This window comes from Suricata suricatta, chromosome 10, assembly GCF_006229205.1.
Source record: "Suricata suricatta isolate VVHF042 chromosome 10, meerkat_22Aug2017_6uvM2_HiC, whole genome shotgun sequence".
In the NCBI taxonomy this organism is placed as follows: Eukaryota; Metazoa; Chordata; class Mammalia; order Carnivora; family Herpestidae; genus Suricata; species Suricata suricatta.
Window position 1 is genome coordinate 121166398 of NC_043709.1, and position 26262 is coordinate 121192659.

At 41.9% G+C, this 26262-nt stretch overlaps 1 protein-coding gene across 1 annotated transcript in view; it reads right to left on the bottom strand.

The window, feature by feature from the left end:
• The window catches only part of C10H10orf67 (chromosome 10 C10orf67 homolog), a 155439-nt gene that overhangs the window by 50770 nt on the left and 78407 nt on the right, over positions 1–26262 (bottom strand). Inside the window, 7 exon segments of the mRNA XM_029955583.1 lie at positions 153–218; positions 293–372; positions 1088–1150; positions 4136–4219; positions 17288–17470; positions 18310–18369; positions 24677–24742. Coding sequence (XP_029811443.1) covers positions 153–218; positions 293–372; positions 1088–1150; positions 4136–4219; positions 17288–17470; positions 18310–18369; positions 24677–24742 — 602 coding nt within the window.

The window sequence follows — 26262 nt, forward strand, 5'->3', positions numbered from 1 at the left end:
TTCTATTATAAGCCAGTTATTTTGCATTTCTTGTTAAAAGTGTATGCTGGCATTTTGTATTAATATATACAGAAAAAAGCAAGGCTCTCGATTCCCTTAAAAGATGATTAGTCACAGTTTCATAAATAGACTATGTATATAACATAACATACCTCTTCCTGAGAATATAGAATTTCTTTTCCCAGTTTTTGTTCATCCATTCTGATTCCTTCCTTAATCTGCAATACATTTATAGATGGTTAAATGTTTTATTAGCTACAAATGAACAACTATGCATCGTTAATACTAGTACCTTTCTGCCTTCTTTTTCTCATTTTCTAAATTGGCCTTTAGTACTTGTATTTGCTTCTCCAGAACATGTTTGCCTTCAATCTTTCAATAGAAAATACATCAGAGAGTGAATTACGTGAGCAATATACTCTGTTTCTTCAAAAGTCTGAAAAGCTATTTCTATTAAATCATGCATATTCTACCTACTATCAAAAATAACTTGAGGGAATCATGGGTTACGTTTACTTGCAAATTCCCATAAATTGCAAGAATTTAAGATCCCATGCTCCTGGGTCCTATAAATGATCCATTTAAAGGCAGCCAGCTCTAGACAATATTACAAAGCAATCAAAACTTAATTTCATTCCCCTCCCCCCACCCTGCCCCTGGGTATCCCTTTTCCTAAATCCTGTTTTCCCTCTCGTCTTGTGACCTCTCTAGTTCATTATAGGCAATTCGGTTATTCTACTTACTTTTGTTACCCAAACTTTTCTCAGGAAAGGATCTGACCAAATCAACCACATTAGAGCTTTATGTCATCTATTTCATTAGGTTATATTTTACAAAGGGACAAAGTTTGGTAAAAGGAATGAATCTCTAACAGTGGAATTGTAGGCCTACGAATGAGAGAGATTTCTTTGGGTCCAGCCTGGATGTACCCCAGAATCAGACTATAGTGGGAATCATATCCTCTGTCTCTTCATTAGATTGACTCTCCATGTAGCTTTCAAAGCCATTGCTACTTTTTAAGAAGAGCCGGCATCAATATAAAGAATAAGTATGTTACTAATAATGATCATTTTAGTTACTATTATACCTCAGCTACTAGTAATTTCCCCTTCATTTCTTCCTGCACTTCAACTGGCTTTGGAGATCTTGCCTGGCATGAAAAGAAACATATGAAACATATTTGTATGAAATACAATATTTCAAATCGGTGCATCGAGATGTGATTTCTCTGCAGCTTAGAGAAAGGCAACTGAGCCTTAAAATATGCCAGCCACAGTCCCACAGGGCTCTCCTTTGCCTTCTCTGATGTACAAAGCCCAGCGTTTTACACATTGCATTTGCAATCAGACAGTCACAGCCCATTCAAACCAACTTTGCCACTATCATCTTCAAGTGGATTACTCTGCACTGAAATATTGGTCAGATTTTACCATTATACTTGTTTTTTTATTCATTCAGGTGGGCAGCTATTACCCAGTGAAGTCACAAGCTTGAGAAAACTTTATTTTAAAGGATAACTATGATGACTTTTCAGCACCGGTCTCTCTGATGATGATGAGAGCAGACGGCAGTGAGAAAAGACTGTAAACAGCTTCTTGGTTGGTTCCTACATGAAAGACAGAAAAAGGTGCACCTTACTACTCCCGCCACCCCTGGTGGGCTCCGTGACCCAGAAGGCCCCAAATCTGTTGCCCTATCTTGGTGAGGTGGGCTCTACCCCAGAGGGTCTTGTGCCGGGTCCGGGAATAGCAGCTGGAGGCTTCCCCAGAATAAAGTCAAAGGAACCAGAGCTCCCGGTGGGTAATCAGAAGTGAGAGCTGGGAAGAGACAGAGAGAAAACGGCCAGGCACAACCACAAGGCTGGAGGTCTTATGGTGTGTGGTGAGGCCACGGGTGACCCGTGCCCGGGGATGATGTCCACTCTTCCATCTGAGATGGCATCTTGGGGATGCCTCCTCGTCCTCCTGAAATGTACATAGACAAAGGTGTCACGTGAGGGGGCCATTTGAGTAGAAACCGCGGAATTGGATTGAATGTAGAGTATGGTAAAACAAAACGGAAACTGGGATGGCAAACGGAGCACCATGAAACTCCGAGGCTGACTCAGTTCAGTGGGAGGAGGAGCCACACACGGCGACAACCATCAGAATACGACAGGGCGCCTGCGGGAAACGCAGAGCGAGCTTTAGGCTGCCACAAAGCCCGGAAGGTGGGTGTGAACCGATTTCACGTCTATCTAAAGGAACAGAGAGAACCCAGCGGACATCAGCTGCTACGAATAAGAATAACAAAACTTGTAACAATAGTCAGAAAAGCCATCATTTACTGACTGCCTACTGTGTGTTAGGGGCTTCACATATGTTACTATTTATTTCGATTACTAACCTATTGATCCTTTCCATTAAGATGCCTTATTGGCAGATCCTGCATGCACGTATTCTTTCCATGAACTACAAGTAGCATACACGAGCCAGAAACTCCTTCCCAGAGGCGGAGGGTTTTGTTTGTTCGTTCTGTTTTTTTACTTTTTCTCATCATCATTATATACAAATAATAGCCGTATTGATTTGGGCTTCTCCACAAATAAAAATTAAGAATTTAAAGCATTCCCGTTATCGTCCACCTTCTCTCCCGCACATGCCTGGGTTTTTAAACTTGCACGTGTTTAGCTCTTCTCATTGTTGCCTTTATTATCATTTTAATATATGGAAACTTCGATGTGATTTACCAATTCCCTGCTATGAAAGATGAGAAATCTGTTCAGTCTTCCCCCGCCCCACCCCACCCCCGATACGCTTCACTCTCTCAACCTTCCAATGTTAGGAAGGAATGTTATTTCTCCATGGTCAATGTCTGTGGGGTTGTTCTCAAACTATAACAGAGTGTCCTACACTTTATCTACACACCGATCCTAAAAAGTAAAATGTGTTTTCGCAAATATTATTTACTGCAGGACCAAGTAATGTCATTGACTCCATAAAGAAGGAAATGTAAACTTGTTTTTGAAGTTTTGCCACTGAAAGGAGGCTCTTTTCTTTTTTAAAGTTTATTTATTTTTGAGAGAGAGCGAGAACAAGAGGGCATGAAGAGGGGAGGGGTAAAGAGAGTGGAGAGAGAGAAGGGGAGGAGCAGAGAGAGAGAGAGAGAGAGAGAGAGAGAGAGAGAGAATCCCAGGCAGACTCTGAACTGCTCAAATCCGTGAACCTAAGCCAAAATCAAGAGTCAGATACTTAACCAACTGAACCACCCAGGAGCCCCTAAACAAGGCTCGTCCGACTGCTGGTTAATGCTGCAAATTTTAATTTTTCTACCTCCCCTTCCTTCTGAGTCACACTTACTTTCTCCTCCTCCTGTGTCCATATCATCCTGCATATTGGATTCTTTCTATGTTTGGTTAAAGTATTTCTTGAGTAACGTTTTTACATGGGTTCCACATAGGATAAACTTTTTGAGTTTTTACACATTCAAAACTATCTTTATATGTCTTACATACTCAGTTGAGACTTCAGTTGGATATAAGAAATAGGATTAAGAATTTTTTTCCTTTTGAAAACTCTGCTTTATTTTCTTGTAGTAATCAAAGATGCTGATGAGAATATTAGTTTCCTTTCTTTTGTTCGATTGTAGAGAAACTGTTTATTTTTCTCTTTTTAATTCTTAGGGACCTAAAATTCCACTGGGATGTAGCTGTGTTATCATCCATTCTAGGACCTGTTCTGTGTCCCACTCAGTGTTTCAGCGTCGCTGAAGCCTTACACCTGGTGCGCATGTCCTAATCCAGTAGGCAGCCATTTTGCCCCACTAATGGTACATAGAATAAACACATGTCTTATAACCACTGGCATCTGAGGTTTGACAAAATACTATGGATATTCTGCTTTTTTTTAATCCAGTTTAGCACTTGATGGGCCTTTCCATTTAACTTCCATTTAGTTAATGGAAATTGTCTTTTTTTTTTTAGTTTTTTAAATGTTTATTTATTTTTGGGAGGCAGAGAGCGGTAGAGAAAGAGGGAGATGCACAGTCCGAAGCAGGTTCCACGTTCCGAGCTGTCAGCACAGAGCCCCATGCAGGGCTCGAACCCACGAACCCATGAACCATGAGATCATAACCTGAGCTGAAGTCGGATCCTTACCTGACTGAGCCACTCAGGCGTTCCTGGAAATTGTCTTTTATCTCTTTTATTACTGTCTTCTTTCCGATGTCCCTGTCTTGCTTCCTGAAAACTCAATTAGAAAAATATTAGACCCCTTGGATCCTCTTCCATATTTTCACTTTTCTCATAATTTCTGTCTGCCATTTTGCACTACGTCCTAGGAAACTATTTGCACTTAATCTTCCAGATTATTAATTAGGTCTTGAGCTGTGTCAATTTTATTATTTAACCTGTCCATTGCTGGTTTTTTTTTTTATTTGTTACTTCCAAGAAATCATTCTTTCTCTCAGACTACTCCTTTTTCATAGAAGCCTTTCCATCCTTAATGGAGAAAACTTTCCCTTGACTGTTCCCCCAGATATATTAATTTTATTTTTTTAATGTTTATTTATTTTTGAGAAAGAGAGACAGAGTGCAAATGCATGCGAGCGCACGCACACACACACACACACAAACACAGAATCCCAAGCAGGCTCCAAGCTCTGAGCTATTAACACAGAGCCTGATGGAAGGCTTGAACCCACAAACCACGGGATCATGACCTGAGCTGAACTCGGATGCTTGACCAACTGACTGAGCCACCCAGGTGCCCCCCAAAATACATTCATTTTAAAAATGTCTTTTAGGTTCTGGTCTCTTCCCTGACTTATCTATTTCCTGTGGAGCCAATGGCTGTTTGTTCTCTTTGGTTTTCACTCACTAAATATTTGCTGAATTCCTATGGTGTGACAAGAAATATTCTAAAGACTGAAAGTACAACAGAAAACATAGAGCGGACATATTTGAGAGGCATTAAGGACGAGGTGGAACTTAGGGAACTCTGAGTGAGAATGGAACTGCTTATAATTTCTTATCTGGGCAACTAGATGGACAAAGGTGCTGTTTACTAAGGTAAGAAAAAATAGGAATAGGGCTAATTTTGTATGTTGGTATTCTTAATTTTTTATTTGTTAATTTTTAAAATTTAATCCCAGTTAATTAGCATATAGTGCTCTAGTATTCTTACTTAATAAGGAAAAAGTTGGTAAGTTCAGATTCAGATCCTGCGAGTTTGAGAGACCCGTGGTGCATTCAAATGACATGTAATAGACAACATGGACCAGGGCCTGGAATTTGGGTGTGGGATTGGTGCTAGAGATAAATTTGGATACAACAATATATAAATTGAAGCTGAAGACTTGGGTGAGGCTCTTCATGAAATTGTACAGATAGGGACAAAGAGGAGGTCAGGGATGGAAGCCGATGGCCAGGTGTGGCTGACCTGTAGCTCTGATTTATCCTCAGCAGATGGGGAATTCCCAAACCTGTGCCCCAGCCCACTGCTCTTTTCTTTTAATTTTTTTTTGGAGAGAGAGAGACAGCATGAGCAGGGGAGGGTCAGAGAGAGGGGGAGACACAGAATCCGAAGACAGGCTCCAGGTTCTGAGTTGCCAGCAAAGAGCCTGATGCAGGGCTTGAACCCACAAACGCGAGATCATGACCTGAGCCGAAGCCAGACGCTTAACCAACTGAGCCGCCCAGGCACCGGCCTAACACACTGCTCTTATCTTCATTCTCTAAACTCTAACTCTTACTCCCTCAGTCCTCACAATCCTGGAGGGCCCTTTGAAGGGGTCCTAGAACTACCCAAATAAATGTCTCCTTCATTGTCTACATGGTATCTCAAACTCCCAAAGGAAACTGCCAACTACTGCTAGCAACGTTGTGACTCAGTCTTCCCAAGGCACATGGGACAGAAACCTGGACAGAAACAAAGCCTTAAGATACAACACCAATTTAACAAAACCACTGAGAAGTGTTTGTTATCACTAGCCTTCCTCGGATTCAGAATAGTGAGGATCACCAAAGGGACAGTGGCATGCACTTTTTAGACTCTTTCCGCCTATTTGTTCTCAAAGGGCACCACTTCGGGGTGCCTGGGTGGCTCAGTCGGTTAAGCGTCTGACTTCGGCTCAGGTCATGATCTCACGGTTCATGGGTTTGAGCCCTGTGTCTGGTTCCGTGCTGACAGCTCAGAGCCTGGAACCTGCTTCAGATCCTGTGTCTCCCCCTCTCTCTCTCTGACCCTCTCCTGCTCATGCTGTCTCTCTCTCTCTCAAAAATAAATAATAAAAAAAAATTTTTTTTAAAAAGGGCACCATTTACTCAAACGGACTCTCTTCCTAGACAGAGAGAGTACAGAGTGAGCTCCCTGCCATTTGGTTAACAACAGACCAAGGAAATCACTGAGGTAAGAATTCCAAGCTAGGCAGGGCATTTGCCAGTATGCTAGTGGAGAAAAAACCCAAATTTTAACGAGTTTGGTCAAACAAAAAAAAGCTCCCAGGTAGAAAGACATTTGTATTTATTCATTTCACTCTATCCAAAGTCATACCTGTAATTGAAGGTTTATTACAGTCTCTGTGTTTAAGTTCACATATAGTAAAAACTAGCTCCAATTTTCAAGGCTCTCTTTTCCTGCCTCTCATATAATGATTGACTCTGGAATAACTAAAGATAAGACCGCTGCTAAAGCAAATCTTCTATAAAGCAAATAACCATTCAATTTCCCCAAAATACAATACTCCTACAATGACAAAGATAGTTTCTCTTTTCATTGGAAAAAAAAAAAAACAACAAAACCAAAAACAACAAAGCACTACAGGTAGACTAGAGTGTTTGCTCTCCGGTTTGAGTTGACCTTTCAACTTTGCTACAACACGTTATATTGAATCCTGGCTCTGTCCACATTAAACTGTCGTTCTGTTTTGTCAGCTGCTGACATTCCACTTTCTCTGGAATATGCATGCTGGTCTTTCTGTGGCTACTTCATTGTCAGGTGCAAACACTGGACTGTTAAGCAATAGATAGAGGTGAAAATGAATGGCAATATTAATATAAAAGTAGATAACTTCCTATGTGGGAAAATGTAAAGTAAATAATTATAAAATAACCAAAAATTGTGATTAGAAATAATTTCTAAAAATCATTCTCATTTTCTTTTGAACTTGTTTTGTAACTAAAAAAAATAATAAAATTAAGAAATAAGGTTGATTTATAATAGGTTATAATTCTTAAGTTTGCTTTCCTTTTTTTGCATTTAAAACATTAAGAAACAATATTTAATTGATATAATCTTTTTTTTTTTAATTTTAATGCTTTATTTTTGAGAGAGAGAGAGAGACAGAGTGTGAGGGGGGAGGGTCAGAGAGAGAGGGAGACACAGACTCTGAAGCAGGCTCCAGGCTCTGAGCTGTCAGCACAGAATCCGACACGGGGCTTGAACCCACAGACCGCAAGATCATGACCTGAGCTGAAGTCAGATGCTCAACTGACTGAGCCACCCAGGAGCCCCTTAATCAATATAAACTTCTAAGTTAGGAAGCAACAGCCAATGTTTGCAATAACTGAAAAAGTGCAATTATGTTTGTTAATCACCATAAGATTCACCATATTCCTTATCATATTCACTTTCTTCTTTTCTTATCAATGAGTCATTACATTCTCTTATTTCTCCTAATTTCCACAAATATCCCGTTTCTGACCTTTTGGCCATTCTTTCTGGGCTTAGGGTTTCCTTGTGTCTCCTTTAAACCATTAAATATATTACTATCAAAACAATCTCTCTACCTCATCATGAAGAAAGGTAATCTTCTGTCCCTAAGATGTCATTAATCTTGACTTTCTTTTAACATTTTTCTTCTTTTTGCCTTCTAAGCAAAACAGCTATTTTTTTAATTTATTTTTTTATTTTATTATTTTTGAGAGACAGAGAGAGACAGCATGAGCAGGGGAGGGTCAGAGAGAGAGGGAGATACAGATTCTGAAGACAGGCTCCAGGCTCCAAGCCAGCTGTCAGCACAGAACCTGATGCAGGGCTTGAACCCATGAACCATGAGATCATGACCTGAGCCGAAGCTGGATGCTTAACTGACTGAGCCACCCAGGCGCCCCGCAAAACGGCTATTTTTAAACACCAGTACAGGCCAGCAGGTGCGGTTGGCTGGGCAGCCGGAGAATGGCAAGGACAGGAAGAGAGGAGAACCAGTCTGTGTGCTGACAGGTGGGAGAAAACAGACTGGGGGACTAGGAACATTGAAATAAATGATGAGGCTCGATGCAAGCAAGCATTATAGGCCAAAAGTAAAAACCAGACATTTTCCTACATGTATTGCCAGTGAATTTTCTTCTAGTAAACTTGTTGACCTAGGGAATTCCTTTAAACATAAGACAAGTCTTCATCTGATGTGCCCTCTACCAGGTGGCTCTGAAACATCTTGGCAGATGATGGGGTTACAGAGCCCTGCAGAATCCATGCGGATACAGACAATATGCAAATCTCAAAGGCCCAGCGACCACCACCAAAGTCTGCGTGGGTTTGGCCTCCTACCTGGCTCTAGATCCTCCCAGAGTTTATATACACACCTTCTGTCAAACTATCTGATCTAAGAAATTTGTAATCAAAGCTCTTCCATGATGGAAATCTCTCTGTTGAAGATGATGAAGTCATTGTTTATAACAGCAAAGGAATGGAAGAACATCTCTGGAAGGCACTCGTAAATTGATAGAGGTTGGTTAAGTAAATTATGTGACCCCCGTGGAGGAAAATACTGTACATAATTGATTATACACATGAAAGAGCACTGATCGATGTTCACCATCTCTCGTGTGTGCACATCTGTAACAAGATTTGTCTGGGGGCGCCTGGATGGTTTAGTTGGTTCAGCGTCCGGCTTTGGCTCCGGTCACTATCTCATGGTTCATGGGTTCGAGCCCTGCGTCAGGCTCTGTGCTGCCAGGTCAGAGCCTGGAGTCTGTCTTCAGATTCTGTGTCTCCCTCTCTCTCTGTTCACACTGTCTCTCTCTCTCAAAAATAAAATAAAACATTAAAAAAATTAAAAAAAAAAAGATTTGTCCGAAAAGATGGTCACAAGTTTTTAATGATGATCCCTAGGTGGCAGGATTCTTTTTTCCTATCTTGTCTTGACATTTTTTAACTGAGAAAATTTAGTGCAAGTAGGAATGTTGCATAATAAGATTTCAGACTTCTGGCATCCCACATAGGAAGAAAACAAAACGAAACAAAAAGCCACTGCCATACTATTAGCAAGAAAATCCAGATACACTACAAAATCACAACCTTTCTTGGGCCCGTCAGAGAACTGGGGCCACAACTCAGCAACATGAATTCCAAAGAGGAACGGGACCCTGCGATGGGAGATGTGATGCGTGAACAATGTCACCTAGAGCAGAGGTAGCACCATGCCAGTTGCAGCACAAGCAGGGGAAAAAATAAGCTAAAACGTGAAACCGCTGGTGCGCTAGTGTGGGTACGGAGCAGTCTGAGGAGCTGGGGGCACAGGTTACAAGGAGAGTTCACACTCACTCCAGCTTTTTGAGATGCTCATGGGGATAACTGAGGGCAGGACACTTGTTGATGGTGCAGACTTCAGGAGGGGGTCAGCTGATGCTAAGAGGAAAGTACCCTCTCAGGAATGGAAGGACAAGTCGTAAGTCCCTGGGAGAGGGGAAGCAAGTGCTCTGGCCAGTCAGACTCGAAGAAGGTGATCGGTGAAGAAGTGTAAGGCCCCAGGCTCCAGCCACTTTTCCCAAGGCTTTCTGTCGTAGGAAAGAAAAACCTTCAACTGTTGAGAAGAGTAGCAAATCTTCTTGCTCACAGCGCATAGGTGAAGACATCTTATGGCAAGGGGGGAAATTAAAGAATGGCTTTAATGGAAGCCATTGTCTTGGGCCTAAGAGTCTGTAATGACACCAAGGGGAGGTTCCTACCATTGCAAGAGGGATGGGAAACTCCTGCCCAAGGGCAGCTTCAAGTATAGACACAAAGAGACCACCACAGAGAGGAGGGGCAGAAGTCCTGACCCATCTCTGAGGCCCAGGCACACAGCACTCCCCAGAGACTGGTCTGGATTAGAACAAGAGAGAACCCTCTCAGCGTCACTTACAGACTATCAAGCAATAGCTACCTGCCACCAAGGGAGGGATGGGAGCATAGAGAAAGACCTTGGCACCAGTGCAGAGGTTCTGCTGAAGCGGAAGGTGGAGTAGCACCCAGGAATCTGTTCCTCTCGCTCCCATTCCAAGCACACATCCACCGCTTAATGAACCTGAAGGCTTCATTAAGAAGGACCACAGCAGCAACCAACTCAGCTCAATTCAACTTCTAGCCAGATCGGCTCAGTCCCTTTACAACAGCAACTTCATACAAGAAGAGGCATGCCTTTTCCAGATGTGAATACTGTTTACTTCAACTTTTACTAGTCTATGCATGATGTTTGGTTGTCAATCAAAAATTATGAGACAGACAAAAAGGCAAGGGAAGAGGAACCTATTGTCAGGAGGCAAAGCAAATCAACAAAATCAGATTCAAAGGCGACCCAAGGGAGCCTGGGTGGCTCAGTTAGTTGAGCATCTGACTTTGGCTCGGGTCATGATCTCACAGCTTATAGTTCGAGCCCAGCATCGGGCTCTGTGCTGACAGCTCAGAGGCTGGGGCCTGCTTTGGATTCTGCGTTTCCCTCTCTCTCTACCCCTTCCCCGCTCACACTCTATTTCTCTGTCTCTCTCAAAAATAAACATTAAAAATTGAAAAAAAATAGATGACCCATATCTTGGAACTATCAGAGGGGGATGTTAAAATAACTATAATTAAAATGTTAAAGAACCCAGAGAAAAAGCGAACAACATTGATGATAGCAAATAGGGAATTTCAGCAGAGAGATAGGAAACAGATATTAAAAAAGAGTCAAAGGAAAATGCTAGAAATGGAAAAACAACACCAACAATGAAGAATTTCTCTGATGACTCATTAGTAGATACAATATAGCTGAGGAAAACAATTAGTGAATTTGAAGGTAGGACAAAAGAAATTCCCCTAATTGAAACACAAAGAGGAAAAAAATAGTTCAAAATTCATGACCAGAACATTCAAGAGATGTGGGACATTATCAGTCTAACATACGTGTAACTGGAGTCTCAGGAGGAGAAGGCAGAGAGAATGGGGCAAAAGAGATAATGAGAGATAATGGTCGGAGGTTAAAATGAAAGACATCAAACCACAAATGCAAGAAGTTCAAACAAGAGACAAAGAATTCATTTCCAGCAGACCTGCACTGTAAGAACCGTAAAAGGAAATCCTTCAGGAAGAGGGAATATGATGCCAGACAGAAACTTAGCTCTACGTTAAGAAATAAAAGCTCTGGGGAAATGGTATAAGTGAAGGTATCAAATGCAAATCTTGCTGTGACAATTTATATCAGTTTTTTTTTTACATGAAAACATATTAAACTTCAAAATTCTTGAAGGTACAACATGCTAGGAATTCCAACGACTGTACTTTTGATGGAAACATTGGGAAAGGTTATCCAGAGGCATTTGAAGCAAGACAAATGGACAGACATGAATTTTCATAATAACTTTTTGGAGAGTTCTTAAGAAACACTATCTTCACAGCTAAGACTAAGCTATTTGGTAGGAGATTGCCAAAGGTTCCTAAAAATTGCAGTGACTTTGTATTGATATCTTATTCATCAGATTCTTGGGTGCTTCAGTCTAAAATTTTTTGTTGTTGTTGTTGCTTTCCTAATACTTACTCTCCTAGCTCTTCCAATGGTTATATAAACATCTAAAACTGTATATTAAAATCTTTCTAATCTTAACATAGGCAATTAACTTAAAAATATGTTTATGCCTTTTTAAATGTAAACCAATAGAAATGTTATGTATCTTAACCAGAATTATACTCTAGATTGTTTAGGCTCTAGTTTAGCTATTTTCAAGATTTTTAAAAGCCTAAATAAAAGTGTACCTTGATTCCCTGATAACATTGCATAAGCTAATCATCATTAAGAAAATTTTGGAGTTGATTGGCATTAGATCAATTCAGTGAAATAGCACCAGTTATCTAAGGTTGATCAGATATACAAGTTAAGAGTAATATGTTATAAATGAGTAAGTAAGGGAAAACAAATAACTTTAATAAGTTTAGGGGTCTTTACATTTTTTATTTTATTTAAAAATTTTTCTAATGTTTATCTACTTTTGAGAGAGAGAAAACCTGCGCATGAGAGTGGGAGAGGGGCAGAGGGAGAGAGACAGTACCCAAAACAGGCTCCCGGCTGATAGCACAGAGCCTGATGTGGGGCTTGAACTCACAAACTGTGAAATCATGACCTGCGCTGAAGTCAGATGCTCAACTGACCGAGCCATCCAGGCACTCCAGTTTAGGTTTTTTTTTTTTTAATGAGCAAGCAGAGACTACCGGAAAAGAATACAAAGGGATATTAAATAAAGACAGGTTTGAATACCATCTTCCATGAAAATACATGTCTTAAGAAGAAAAATTTGATGTGTTATAAAATTATCCCCAGGATGTGAGGATAAACCTGGGATCTGGGGGAGACCTGGCTTGAGAAACTGACAATTAGTAGAGTTAGATCCAAAGAGCGTGGCCAATAGTTCAATGCCAGTGTCCATGGGGGCGCAGCTACCTCAGGCTGGACTCTGGCCAGCATCCACACTGACACAGTCATATAGCAGTGAGTTCTAGGACAGAATGCATGGCACCCACCAGCAGAATTGGTACATGCAATAATGGCAGTAAGGCTGAGTGGCAGCATGTGAAATGGTCAGTCTTTTGGGGGTAAGATCCAAGTCTGGGCAGTACCAGGACCCTGGCTAAATGACCTGGTGTTCCAGACTGGCCTCAATCCCCCAGTGGGAACTGGAGGAAACCCCCAGCTGAGATCCAGGCAAATGGAATAAAGAAACACTTTGCAGTGAGGAACAAGATGGCTGCCCTGTGGGCTCCTGAATGTCCAGAGGACACTTCTTCTTGCAATATTATGTGTCGTCAGCAACTGCCCCTGCCTGGGGGAGCCTAGATAGATACACATCTCAAATTTATCTCTTCCTGATTCCCACAGCAATAGCTTAGGTCCTTAATTAAGGTATTCAAAAATATCATAAACTCTACAAATAAAATACTATCATTGTTGCCCAAAAAATAAACAGAAAGAAAAAGCAAAAAAAAAAAAAAAATCCACTATGTGATTCTTAACAAAAAACATTTTTCATTTGTGCAACAAATATCGAAAATTATTTTCAGTTCCAAACATAGTGAAAGACTTATGTATCATCTAACTACTCAGCATAAGATAATATAGAAAGTAAAAGCCACCTTTCAGTTGAATTCTAAATAAAATATCACTCAGCTTGCCGAAGTCTGGTCTCTGAGAGCAGACTCTAAAGATGAAATCATCTTTAGTGAGACATTTGATTTTGAAATAAAACAAGTAAGTGTAGTGTATCATTTCAATAATCTTTTCATTTTGGAGTGAATTTATGAAAGAAAGATCTGGTACGATGAGGAAAATTCTTTTGTATCAACCTAATCTTACAAACCACGGCGAAGGTTGCTTGATGGACGCTGAAAAGCCCGCGCATGCGCAGAATTACCCCATCGCTAGTCTACAGCCACCAGCGCGGCCAGGCCCGCAGGGAGCAAAACGCTGCCTTGACCGCAGCTCTACGGAGCTGTCAACTGCCTGCTCTACCAAGTGAAGCCAAAGGGGAACAGAATGAAATAATCGAACAATAAACAGGTTGTATTATTTCCGTCCCTGATGATGTTTACTTTAAACTTCATGTGCAGGGTGCCTGTGGGTCTCAGTGGGTCAAGCTTCTGACTTTGGGTCAGGTCACAATTTCTCGGCTCCTGGGTTTGAGCCTTCATCGGTCTCTGTGCTGAGAGAGCTCAGAGCCTGGAGCCTGCTTCAGATTCTGTCTCTCTCTCTCCCTCTTTTTCAAATATAAATAAGTATTTAAAAATTAATTAAACTTCATGTGCAACTTAATCAAATTAAAGAGTTGCAAAGGAGAGCACTGGTCAATTTCAGAAAGATTTTTCCCTCACCAACCTCGGCTATAATACTATATAACAATCATCTTCTCTCCTAGAATAATACTTTTTATTACATTAACTGGCTTGCAGTTATGGTCATAATTGCAAAACGGCTACAAAAAATATTTTGCCTGACAGTTTTTAAATGTTACAAGAATAATGTTCCCGACTTTTTGTTGAAGTCTTTTTTTGCCGTACAAATTGCTTTGTACTGAGTGAACTTTGAGAATGGGAACACGATTGACCGGGTCTATGTCCCATTTCCCACACAGAGGGTCCTGATGATTTCTGAGATCTAAGCACACACCATATGTTCCATGAGCACAGACCAGGTTACCCCGTGCAAGCTCAGGAGTCTTTCAGAGAACCATTGACTGGGTGCAACCTTAATTAACTAATTACCCGAGGAGGGAGGGGGGAGGGGCGGCTGGCCAAAACCCTGGGAAGCCCATCTAACCTTGTTATGTGAAACCTTCGTATCTGAAATGTTTTACAGATATCAAAAAATAAACTTTACACAAAATGCTGTCCAAATACAAATTTGATGTTGTGAAATCTTTCATAAATAGAAATCAAACGGCAATGTTCGTATCGTGCTTTTCAGACTGGCTAAACACTCAGTTTATCACTGTGTACTCCTCTGGGTGAAGCATGTGCTCCGTTCCCACCGAATGACACAGATTTCAAAAAAATAAGTATGATTAATTAGATAAGATAAGTGACTGATGTAAAAAGTTCCTTCGGCGGGCTGTTTGGGCTTCTGCGTGTGGTAAATGTTACAAAACCCTTGAAAGGCGATTTTTAAGAAATCCAGCGAACTGGACTTCTTTTGAATTTTTCAGTTAAAAAATGGACTTTTTAAAATTAAGAAATCCAGTCTAATAAACTATTTAAAAGAGAAAATGAGGGAAATTATAATGGGTGTGCATGACACTGTACGACATGGAAAGGTGATCTAAGGGAGCACTTATAATAAAAGTATTAACAGCACCAGTGTACGCCGTATGGGAATGGCGAACGAGAAAAATATATTTCACTTTAAAATTGAGTCAATTCATATAAATATATAAACACTAGTTTACATCGTCTTCCCTCCCCATCCCCCACCCTGGCCTCATTTTTACTTACTGTTTAAACATTAACTTCTGAGTCTCTCCAGCTGACCAGACACACTGTTAGGCTTTGGCGACTCAAAACAACAATCATTACAGTCAGAAGGTAAGACTGCGACCCTAACAGAATATCCCATCGAACCGAGACCCCTGTGAGATCCTGTCTGCCTTTGTCTCTCCTTTACAGTGCGTTTTCCAGGGCTGAGAACAAGTGGCTATTTCTGCCACTCATGGCTGTGACCTTGGGAGCTCCATTTCGATCTGTAAACTGAAGACACTGGAGTTTTTACTCTGTGGTTACAGGACTTAGTTAGGGCCTTGGGCTTGCTGCAGGGACGGGGCCGCTCTCCCAGCAGCTGTGATCCTGAGATTAGAGGCTTTGTGGCTCTGTCCCAGTCACCTGCTCAGAGCCTCAGACACAGACTCTCCTCACCCACCACCACCAATGGGCCTGATTTCATGGCAGTCGACGGCACCTTCTGAAACAGGACATTGCCTTCGCCGTAGGTTCCCAAAGTCCCAGGCGTGGGCTAGAATCCCTCCACCCAGTTTGGCTGCTCTGTCCATGCAGGTCAGCCCGCCACACTGTGCACTCACTCCCGGGAGTGGATTTGTTTTGTTTCTGTTTTTTGCCCCCTCATCCCCAAATCAAAATAAAACAAAACCAAAACACAAACAAAACTATAAACAAAAACTTCCCAAGAACTGGATTCTAAATATCCAGTTTAGAAAATCTGCATCAGCCATGCACCAAATTTCCCCCCAAATATCATTCTCCTCCTTTGGAAATTACACCGATTTCCAGTTGTCCACGCTTCCTAACTTTCTGGATGGTGGCAGTGCTTTCCGAGAAGAATGCTTTGTCTCTGCTCGGGGGAGTGACTCCTTCTCTCTACCTGCTCGCTTAGTCCTCTGCTCGGGAGGAAGAGTGAGCCACCTGGCTGGTGAGTTGGCAGAGAAGCTGGTGTTTCTGCATTTGGAGTAAGGATGAGCCAGGCACCAAGATTCTGCTCCTCCACATCCCAAGTGTTCAAGAAGCAGATTCTGCCCCCAGTGGAAGAAGGAGGAAGAACATGGGAACCACAGAAACCAGACTATGGGAAGTGCTGCATGCTGGCTACATGTACCGCCAACTGGCTTCTAAGCTTTCTAAAAATCAACACGCAAAAAGAGTTTTGACTAATTATACAATTCACACTGCCGACAGGCTAGAAATACGATTCTCGCCAACTCGCAGCAGAAGAAAGTTCCCGTCAGGATTGGGATAAAGGGAGGGATTGTGTCATGCAGGGAGCAATGCGTCCGCAGGGTTTGCACAAGAAGCCAATGTTGACCTGAGCATCACAGAGCTACTTCTTAACACGGTCTTTTATACGGACCAGTAGAATCGCTGCAGTGGAAAAATCAATTCTGATTATAGGGGGCATGGTGGATTGGCATATGATTCATGCCTGCATGTCTCTGATGGCGTGAGTTAATCCCGCTGTCAATTAGAACACTATGAACAAATTGGGGCGCCTGGGTGGCTCAGTCACTGAAGTGTCCAACTTGAGCTCAGGTCAAGATCTCGAGGTTTGTGAGTTCGAGCCCCATGCAGGGCTCTGTGCTGACAGCTGTCAGATTCTGTGTCTCCCTCCCTCTCTGCCCCTCCCCCACTCATGCTCTTTGTCTCAAAAAAAATTTTTTTTTAAATCTGGAATACTATGAGCAAATGCACTGTGTAGCTGTATGCCCTACAGGGAATTTTCAGGAAGCTTCTGATAGACATCAGGCAGTAATGAGTTAGAAATTATATACCTTAGAAAGTGCTTCAAACATGACTTTTCTATTTTGTTAATTTAATAGAGACCCACCAAGCCTTAGTGACTAAGCTAAATAAAGCACCATCCTGGGGATAAGGGTGGCATCATCTTGGGCAGTCAAGGGGCCCAACAAGGACACCTTCGTGCACAGAAGAGCAGACAGAGCCCTGCCCAGCCGCACGCGCAAGAGAGTAGGGGGGATCCGGTGGCCGAGACCGTCGGCCTTGCTGATGCTGGACGTGAGGTTGCAATGGTGCTCACAGAACCCTTTGTGGATGAGGGTGTCATAGGGTGTGGTCACCTGAAAAGTTCTTACCGCAAGCTGTTCTTCCTTTGCAGATTTCTTTGGAGTCTTAACTTTCTTGACCTTAACAGGCGCCAGACTGAAAGGGGACGAGCACGCTTTGGAAATGGTTCCATCCCTGGATGGAGCCATGGGCTGTAAGGGCCCCGGAGACCAAGACAGAGACAAAGACGTTTCTTCCTCCTTGAGTGATTTCTGCACACAAAAACAACCAGCTTTGTTATCCTCGATTCACGCTTCCGATTCACACCTCTTTCTCTTCCTCCCTTGAGCCGGCATTTCAGGGTAAGTTTTGAGTCCCAAAGGGCATGGATCTGATCCTTTTCCCAGTCCCTCACTCCCTGTTGGCCTGATTCCATTTGAAGCCTGGGTCTGCTTTTCCACTCCTCCCACTGATGCTGGTGTGCTAAGAAAAGTATATCAGCAGATTTAATGGTTTCTGGAAGCAGCTGGAAAGGTGGGGGTGGGGTAAGAAGTGGGTGCACTGGCTGCTTGAGGTCCGTGTCTGGTTTGTGGGAAGCTCGGGGAATAGAAGCTAGGAGGAAAGGGACCGGAATCTGAGAAGACAAGACATGAGCCTAAGGCTTCATGTGCCAGGAGACGTTTCCCTTTCCTTTAGCCAAGCTTGCCTTCTTGTCCCTCCCCCGACTGATCTCAGCCTTCCGTCTCCTGGTTTTCTATCCACACTTCTAAATTTTTTAAAAGTATTTATTTATTTTGTGAGAGAGAAAGCACGAATGGAGGAGGGCAAAGAGAGGCAGAGACAGACTCCCAAACAGACTCCCAAGCAGGCTCCACACTGTCAGCGCAGAGCCTGACATGACGCTCGAACCCACAAACCGTAAGATCATGACCTGAGCCGAAGTCAGACACATAACTGCTCCTCCTGTACACACTTGTAAGCACATTCTCCTTCAGACTCTGATCTCAGGAAGTGAAAAGTCTCGGTATGGTATGTATGCATTCTTCAACCCCAATGCAAAAGACACATGCAGACTAAAAGACCAAAAAAGAACTTAAATTTAAATGCAAACCTTGCTGCTCAGGCTGCCGATCTTCCTCCTTATTTCCATTTCCTCCTTCTGTTTATTAATCTGTGAAATGGAAGGCCCATATTATTTGTTATCATTTGCAAAGACTCAAAAAGAGAATTTTCTAGTAAACTTCCTCAGGCAGCAAAAGAGTAGAATTGTAAACCCCTTGACTGCTAAAACTATTAGGAGGATGTAAGTTATGATGTTGAATATGAACGAAAAAATAAATTTGTACCCAGAAAAAGAGCACTTAAAAGAAGTGAATGGAAAGAAATAAAATTGTAAATGTTTAAAGTCATTAGCATTTGTTCATTGTTTTAAGCGTAATAGAGATTATAGGGAAATAGACATTGTTTGCTTTTGTGGTAATAATTTGTTTCATATATTATTATGATAGCTCTAAACTCTGTATCATAAAATTTGTGAGGATATATCAGATCATTCAACAGCCAGACTTCAATCATATAATCATGAAATTTTGATGTAAAGAATCCATTCTAGTTTCTGGGCATAAAAGGCTTTTTATCATATGTATAATTGAGGTATAAGCAACATATAATGTCAGGTCTGCAACATAATGATTCAAAATTTGCATCTATTACTAAATGATCACCACAATAAACCTACTTAACCTCCATCACCACACAGTTACATTTTTTTTTCTTGTGATGAGAACATTTAAGATTTACTCTCTTAGCAAGTCCAAATATATAATATAGCGTTATTAACTACGGTCACCATGTTGTACATGATGCTCCGATGCTCTTTTTATTTTATAACTGGAAATTTGTACTTTTTGACCAGCTTCAACCATTTTGCCCATGTCCTACCCTACCTTCTGTCATGTGTAAGTTCATTTTCTCATGGTTTTTTTTTAGATTCTACATATAAGTAACGCTATATAGTATTTGTCTTTCTCTGATTCACTTCACTTTGTATAGTTTTCTTAAAATCCATCCATGTGGTTGCAAGGGGCAAATAATGTATTATTCATGCATGCTTCAATAATATTAGGCTTTTTCCCATCATATTAATTTATAAGTAATGCCAGTGATTCTAATTCTGGCTAATCTCATGAACTTAAGAAATGAGAAATACCTCTAACCATTCATCTCACTGGTGTCTCATCAACTACAGTGGATTTTCAAGAACAGCTCTCGCCTACAGATAGTGCAGAATTCAAGAGAAAGCAGGTCTGTCTCCTGAGCGCTTGAGGTCTGGGGGATGGTAGCCGACGGCCACGGGAGCACCGCATGTAGGGAGAACGGGGCAGGTGTGTTAAGATCAAGGAGAACACGCAAAGCTGGGATTTTATTCCAAACGCAAGAGGAAACCGCTGAAGGATTTTAAGTGTGTGGGGGTGCGTGTGTGTGATATGAAGACACAATTTGGCAGGAGTCATGCTGGTCCCGGCTGTGTAAGTGCTGTGAAACCAACCCTCCCACAGATGACAACCTTGAACTCTGGGGGGAAATATAAAAAAGCAATTCCCAGAAGACAATGGCTTGTAACCTGACAGCGGTGCCCAGGCTGTCCGGGCGGAGCAACGGAAACTCCCGCAGCCTTTCCGGATTGCCGAGGACAGTTCGGGGCAACCACAGCCTATGAAAGGCCCCAGGCAAGGAGACCCCAAGGAAAGTCAGACTGCGGAGCCCCAAACTGTGTGCATGGATGTTGCCCAAATCTCTAGCCGATGCCTAAGGATGCCTGCAGTGGAGGGAAGGCTCAAAGGTTCAATCAGGGTTGGAGATGCCGCCGCCCACTGCCTACGAGACACAGCTTGCATTTGATTCCAACCAAGTGCATTGCCTGACTTTTTAAATTAATTCTTTAATTTTTTTTCTGAGAGAGAGTGTGAGCAGAGGAGGGACAGAGAAGGGGACAGAGGATTCCAAGAGGGCTCTGCGTTGACGGCAGCAAGCCTGCAACATCATGACCTGGGCCGAAGTCAAGAGTCGATGCTCAACCACTGAGCCACCCAGGTGCCCCACAGTGACCGTAGGCTTTGGACAAGACCCAGCTCCTGCTTTCGAGTCGCTCACCGGATGGCGACAACAGATACCTGATCAGGCCTTCCCTACCCAGTGTGAGGCGCGCCAACACCTCATCCGGTCCGGGGCAACAATGGGGAGGGGTTCCCGGAGATGTTATCTGACCTCTGAGCTGAAGCATGACTAGGACCAGCCCAGAGAGGGCACTTTGGGAAAGGGAAGCCCGGTAGAAGAAGCGGTACTCTGAGACGGTTGGCAATAAGCCTCCTGATTACACGCAGACAAATGTGTCTGCTCATTTCATAGGCGGCCAATTGCTACAAGGGTGTGTGGGCTTCGTGGTGACAGATTTTGGACAACACCCGCTCACAGAAACATTCCTTTCACAAGGTCTGCCCTCTGCATCTGTGACTTATAAGGAGATGATAAGGCCGAGCAGGGGTTCCAGATTTCCAGGACTGTGTGGACCACATTTTCTTAACGGTGGGCAGGGTAGGGGAACCTTCTCCTCTCCCTGCCATGGAGACGTGGAGGCAGTCGCACTGAGCCATTACTGTGTCACGTTCATCTGCATTAAGAGCCACTATTGTTGGGGCGCCTGGGTGGCTCAGTCGGTTAAGCGTCCCACTTTGGCTCAGGTCTTGATCTTAACAGTTCTCATGAGTTCGAGCCTCGCACGGGGCTCTGTGCTAACAGTTGTGTGCTGACAGCTCAGAGCCTGGAGCCTGCTTCAGATTCTGGGTCTCCCTCTCTCTCTGCCCCTCCCCCTCTCATGCTCTGTCTCTCTCCATCTCTCAAAAATAAATAAATGTTTTAAAAAATTAAAAATAAATTTAAAAATTAAATTAAATTTAAAAAATTAAAAATAGAATTACCATGTGATCCAGCAATTCTACTACTGAGTATTTATCTGAAGGAAGCAACATCACTTATCTCAAAAAGATATCCACTGTTGTTCACTGCAGCATTATCCACAAGAGCCAAAACGTGGAAACAACTTAAGTGCCCATTACAGATGAATGGATAAAGAAAATGTGGCATATAAGTACAATGGAATACTATTCAGCCATAAAAAGAAAGAAATCCTGCCGTTTGCAGTACCATGGTTGGACCTTGAGGGCAATGCACTAAGTGAAATAAGTCAGAGGAAGAGAAATACCTAATGATTGCTTACATGTGGAATCCAAAAGCTGAACTAAGAGGGGCGCCTGGGCGGCTCAGTCAGTTAAGCGGCTGACTTCAGCTCGGGTCATGATCTCATGGTTTGTGACTTTGGGTTCCACATCGGGCTCTGTGCTGACAGCTCGGAGCCTGGAGCCTGCTTCGGATTCTGTGTCTCCCTCTCTCTGCCCCTCCCCTGCTCATGCGCTCTCTCTGTCTCTCTCTCTCTCTCTCTCTCTCTCTCTCTTTCTTTCTCTGTCGCAAGAATAAACACTAAAAAAAAAAATTGTTTTTAAACTGAACTTAGAGACACAGATTGGTGATGGCCAGAGGTGGGGGTGGAGGGTGGTGGGCGAAAAGAGTGAAGGTGATCAAAATATACAACTCCTAGTTATAATAAATGTCCTGGGAATATAATATAACATGGTGATTCTACTTAGCGATATTGTATTGTATAGTTCAAAATTGCTAAGAGAGCCAATCTTAAAAGTTCTTAGCACAAGAAAAAACACTTGTAATTATGTTGGTGTTGGGTATTCACTAGACTTACAGGGGTGATCATTTTATATACACATGAATCAAATCATTTTGTTGTACACCTAGAATGAATGCAATGTAATATGGCAGTTATATCGCAATTAAAAGAAACAAGATACGTAAAAGCCACTAAGTGTAGGAATCATAGGATGATACAAAATTATTTCATATGCTTCCCCTCAGGCCAGTCTAGACCTACCATGGCTCCCTACCTCACTGCCTACCTACCCTTATTGGAGGTGACTTTTTACTCGCAACTCTTTGACTTTTTTTTTAAACTAGGCTCTTGTTTTTTTTTTTTAATAGTTTATTGTCCAATTGGTTTCTTACAACACCCAGTGCTCTTCCCCACAAGTGCCCTCCTCCATCACCACCACCTCTTTTCCCCCTTCCCCTTCAACCCTCAGTTCGTTTTCAGCATTCAGTAGTCTCGCAAGTTTTGCGTCCCTCTCTCTCGCCAACTCTCTTTCCCTGTTCCCCTGCCCCTGGTCCTCCATTAGGTTTCTCCTGTTCTCCTGTTAGACCTGTGAGTGCAAACATATGGGATCTGTCCTTCTCTGCCTGACTTATTTCGCTTAGCATGACACCCTCGAGGTCCATCCACTTTCCTACAAATGGCCAGATTTCATTCTTTCTCATTGCCATGTTAAACTAGGCTCTTCAAAGGCCAGAAAATAAGCTGCATTGGAGAACAGTAATGGACAAGCATGGAATAAAAACCCTTTAGTGAGAAAGTTTTTTTTAATTTCTACATACGACTCTGCATCAACTCCACCATCTCCCACTTCCTCATTTAGGTGCAATCATCGATCCAGAAATCTTCATTTCCGGAAGAAAGTACCGTGGCAAGAAACAAAGGAAGCCCAGTGGCCCGGAAGCCAACCTCCCTCTGAGTTGGTAACAGAATGCCCTGGTGGGAGGGAGGGGGCGCCTAACAGTGACCTTGCTGGGCCCAAGAGGACACCATGGAAACCTCGGACATAAGAAGAACCTGAAGCAGACTCCATCCACTGAAAACATGAACCCCCGAGCTAGTTCTGAGCATCCCGGAGGCTCCCGTGCCCTGCTGGGTTTGCGATGCAAGATCTCGCTGCTTGGCAACAAGCGTGGTGCTCTGAAAACTTCTCAGCAACAAAATAAACGCGATTGGTTCCTTGCGGGCACTGGGGCACCTCGGTTAACGGCTTGAAGTTCAAATAAAGAGGCAAAGGAAAACTCTGGGTTCTGTTGATAGCATGGGCACAAACTCACTTCCTCATGACCAAGTGGTTTAATTTCTAACGCCACCAACAAACTGACAGGATAACAGTCCCCATTCCATAAAAACACTGTCCATTTTAATGACAATGTGCACATTTAGTTTGTTTTCAGAAGCAACTCCTGGACGTTTGGAAGAATGACAGGAGCAGGGGCGGGGAGAGAGGAAATCAACCAAGTAAACTCAAATAATAGAGACGATTTTTATAGGCCAGGTATCTGAAAGGAAAGGGTTCAAAATAACGTATTTGTTTGCACACGGTTTCTGTGAATAGCTAACCATAATTTTGTCCTTGCCTGCATTCCCAAGTTGGTTTCATAGAAGGCTTTGTTGTGGTCCCCCAGCATTGTTTGGCATTAATTCCTATGACAAGGAACCCAAAACACATGGCGCTGACAGCAACAAAACAGAGTTAGGGAAACAGTCATGACTTGGCACTAAGTGTGACAAGCTGTAAAAAAGGGAATGTTTCAATATCTGAAGTGGTGTTGACTTCCTGCGAACAACCTTTTCTCTTCTAAACAGTATCATATTCTTTTCAAGCACATTTAGAACGCAAGTCAAGCTGTGTTTTATTTTTGATTATAATACACACAGCCAGTTTACTGTAACAAAGACATACTAGTGGTGACCAGTTGAAAGCCGGGTTACAACACCATAAGCTGGGCAGGGGGGTGAGGTGGCGGGGCCTGGGGGGCGGGTAGTCAACAGATAAAATAAAAGAGCAGCCGTCTGGAAAGTTCTCTTAAAAGAACATAAAAAGGCAGTGTTTTCTTATGAGACTGACACAGAATGCCAAAATATCTAGCTGGGCTCTTTTCTGTAGTCACTTACGGCAATTTGTAGCTAAAAATAGAAAATCCTTCAAAATATTGGGCTCTCATATTTGTGGGTTTTTTCAAATCCCCATTAAAAAAACTTCAAAAATGTCGTACAGTACTTTAAATGTTAACACTATTTCTTACATAAGACTCATCGATGTGGCAACTTCTTACATTTACTCATGTATGAAATCAAACTGTTTTCTTAAAGCAATCATTTGAAAATGTTTATAGAAACCAGTGAAGGGGATTAAGAGGTACAAACTTCCAGTTATAAAATAAGTAAGTCACGGGGTTGAAAAGAATAGCACGAGGACTATGGTCAATATTACTGTAATAACGTTATATGGTGACTATACTTACTGTAGTGCGCGTAGCTTAATGTATAGAATTGTCAAATCACTACGTTGTGCACTTGAACCTAACATAACATTGTGTGTTAATTATACTTCAATAAAAAAGCTTATACTTATGCATGCATTTAGATTATTCACAAGGGTGAAATAATAGTTTATAGTAAATGGTTACAAATAAAGCTTTCATGGTTAAATTAAATTCTTGATTTCAAATTTATTAGGAAATAATGTAAATCAACTTACCATTTCTTGAACAACTGATTTTTCATAATCAAGCTCACGTAGTAATCTGTCTCGACCATGAATTAGCTAAAAAAGAGTATTACATTTTCATTAAAGAACAGAACACCTAAAATTCCTCCTCAGTAGAATTCAGCTAAATGTATTTTGATTTTAAATATGAGAAAAGAGGATCCTAATATGATTTTTAAAATTTAAGTGTCTATAGATTATCTTGTAATAATAATATATTATTATGTGATGACTATATTTTTACTATAAAAGCAAAGAAAATGTCCACAGAAAATACCAATTATTTAAAATCTTCCTTACTCTACCCCAACAAAATGTGACATCAATGTATAATAAAGCAAGCATAATCTTTCAAAAAGAGCAGATTTGCTTTCCTCTTTATAGGACCTGTTCCTTTTATTTTAGGTTTTTGTGTTATATTTATACGCACATCAAAGTATATTGATGCCAAATGAAAATAACCATCAAGGGGCACCTGGGTGGCTCAGTCGGTTAGGCGTCAAGACTCTTGACCTTGGTTCAGGTCATGATCTTATGGTTCATGGGTTTGAGCCCTGTATCAGGCTCTGTGCTGACAGCATGGAGCCTGCATCTGATTCTCTTCCTCTCTCTGTCCCTCCCTTGCTCATGCTTGCTCACTCACTCTCTCTTAAAATAAATAAACATTAAAAAAAGAAAAGAAAATAGCCACCAAAAAGCATACACTGCAGGTCCACTGTACTCCTCTGACTTGCCTCAGTATCTTAAATGATTATTTGCATTAGTGTATGTTATATACACTGAAAAAACTCAAACCTTGGTTTTGACCTCCATTCAATTCAATCGTTCATATATTCATTAATTTAATACACAGGCATTATTTTATCTAATATATATTATCCAAAAGGAGCACCTTTTAGATGCCAGGCATTTTGTTCATCTATGGAGGTACAGGGATGAAGTAGAACAGATCCCTTCCTCTGAAGCATCTACACTACGGCAGGAGAGTAATGTGAAAAAAAATGACTAGAATACGTAAGAAAATATGTTAATAAATCAAAGTTTCAGATGGCTTAAAAGCATAAAAATCCACATATCTCAGCAACCGTCATTCTAATAAAATATGACAGGTGAAACACCATTTGACAATGGTTTTGAAGGATATGAAGAAGTATAACACATGGGAAAAGGAAAAAGGCAGAGAAAATGGCACGTGGAGTCATGGAGGAGTTGAAAGAAGCTTACTGTCATGGGGCCCAGGGTGCAGAGGGACAGAAGTGGCAGGAAAGGGAAGGAAGAGAGGCAGGTGACAGTAGGGGGGGCTTTGTCGCCATAATGAGGGGTGGAAGGCAGGATGATGCAGTGAGAGGGACAGGAATCCATTCAAATCAAAGCTCTTCTTACTGGCTGTATGGGTAAACTAAATCTATGCTTCAGGTCTTAGTTTTCTTCTCTGGAAATTAAAATAATAAAACCTGCTTTGAAGAGTTCTTCCAGACAGAATTTGGGACAGCAAATGTGAAGGTGTTTTAGGCTGTTCTTGGCATATGAAAATTCCCCAGCGTATCTTTGGGTCACCTGATTTTATATTTAGGCAA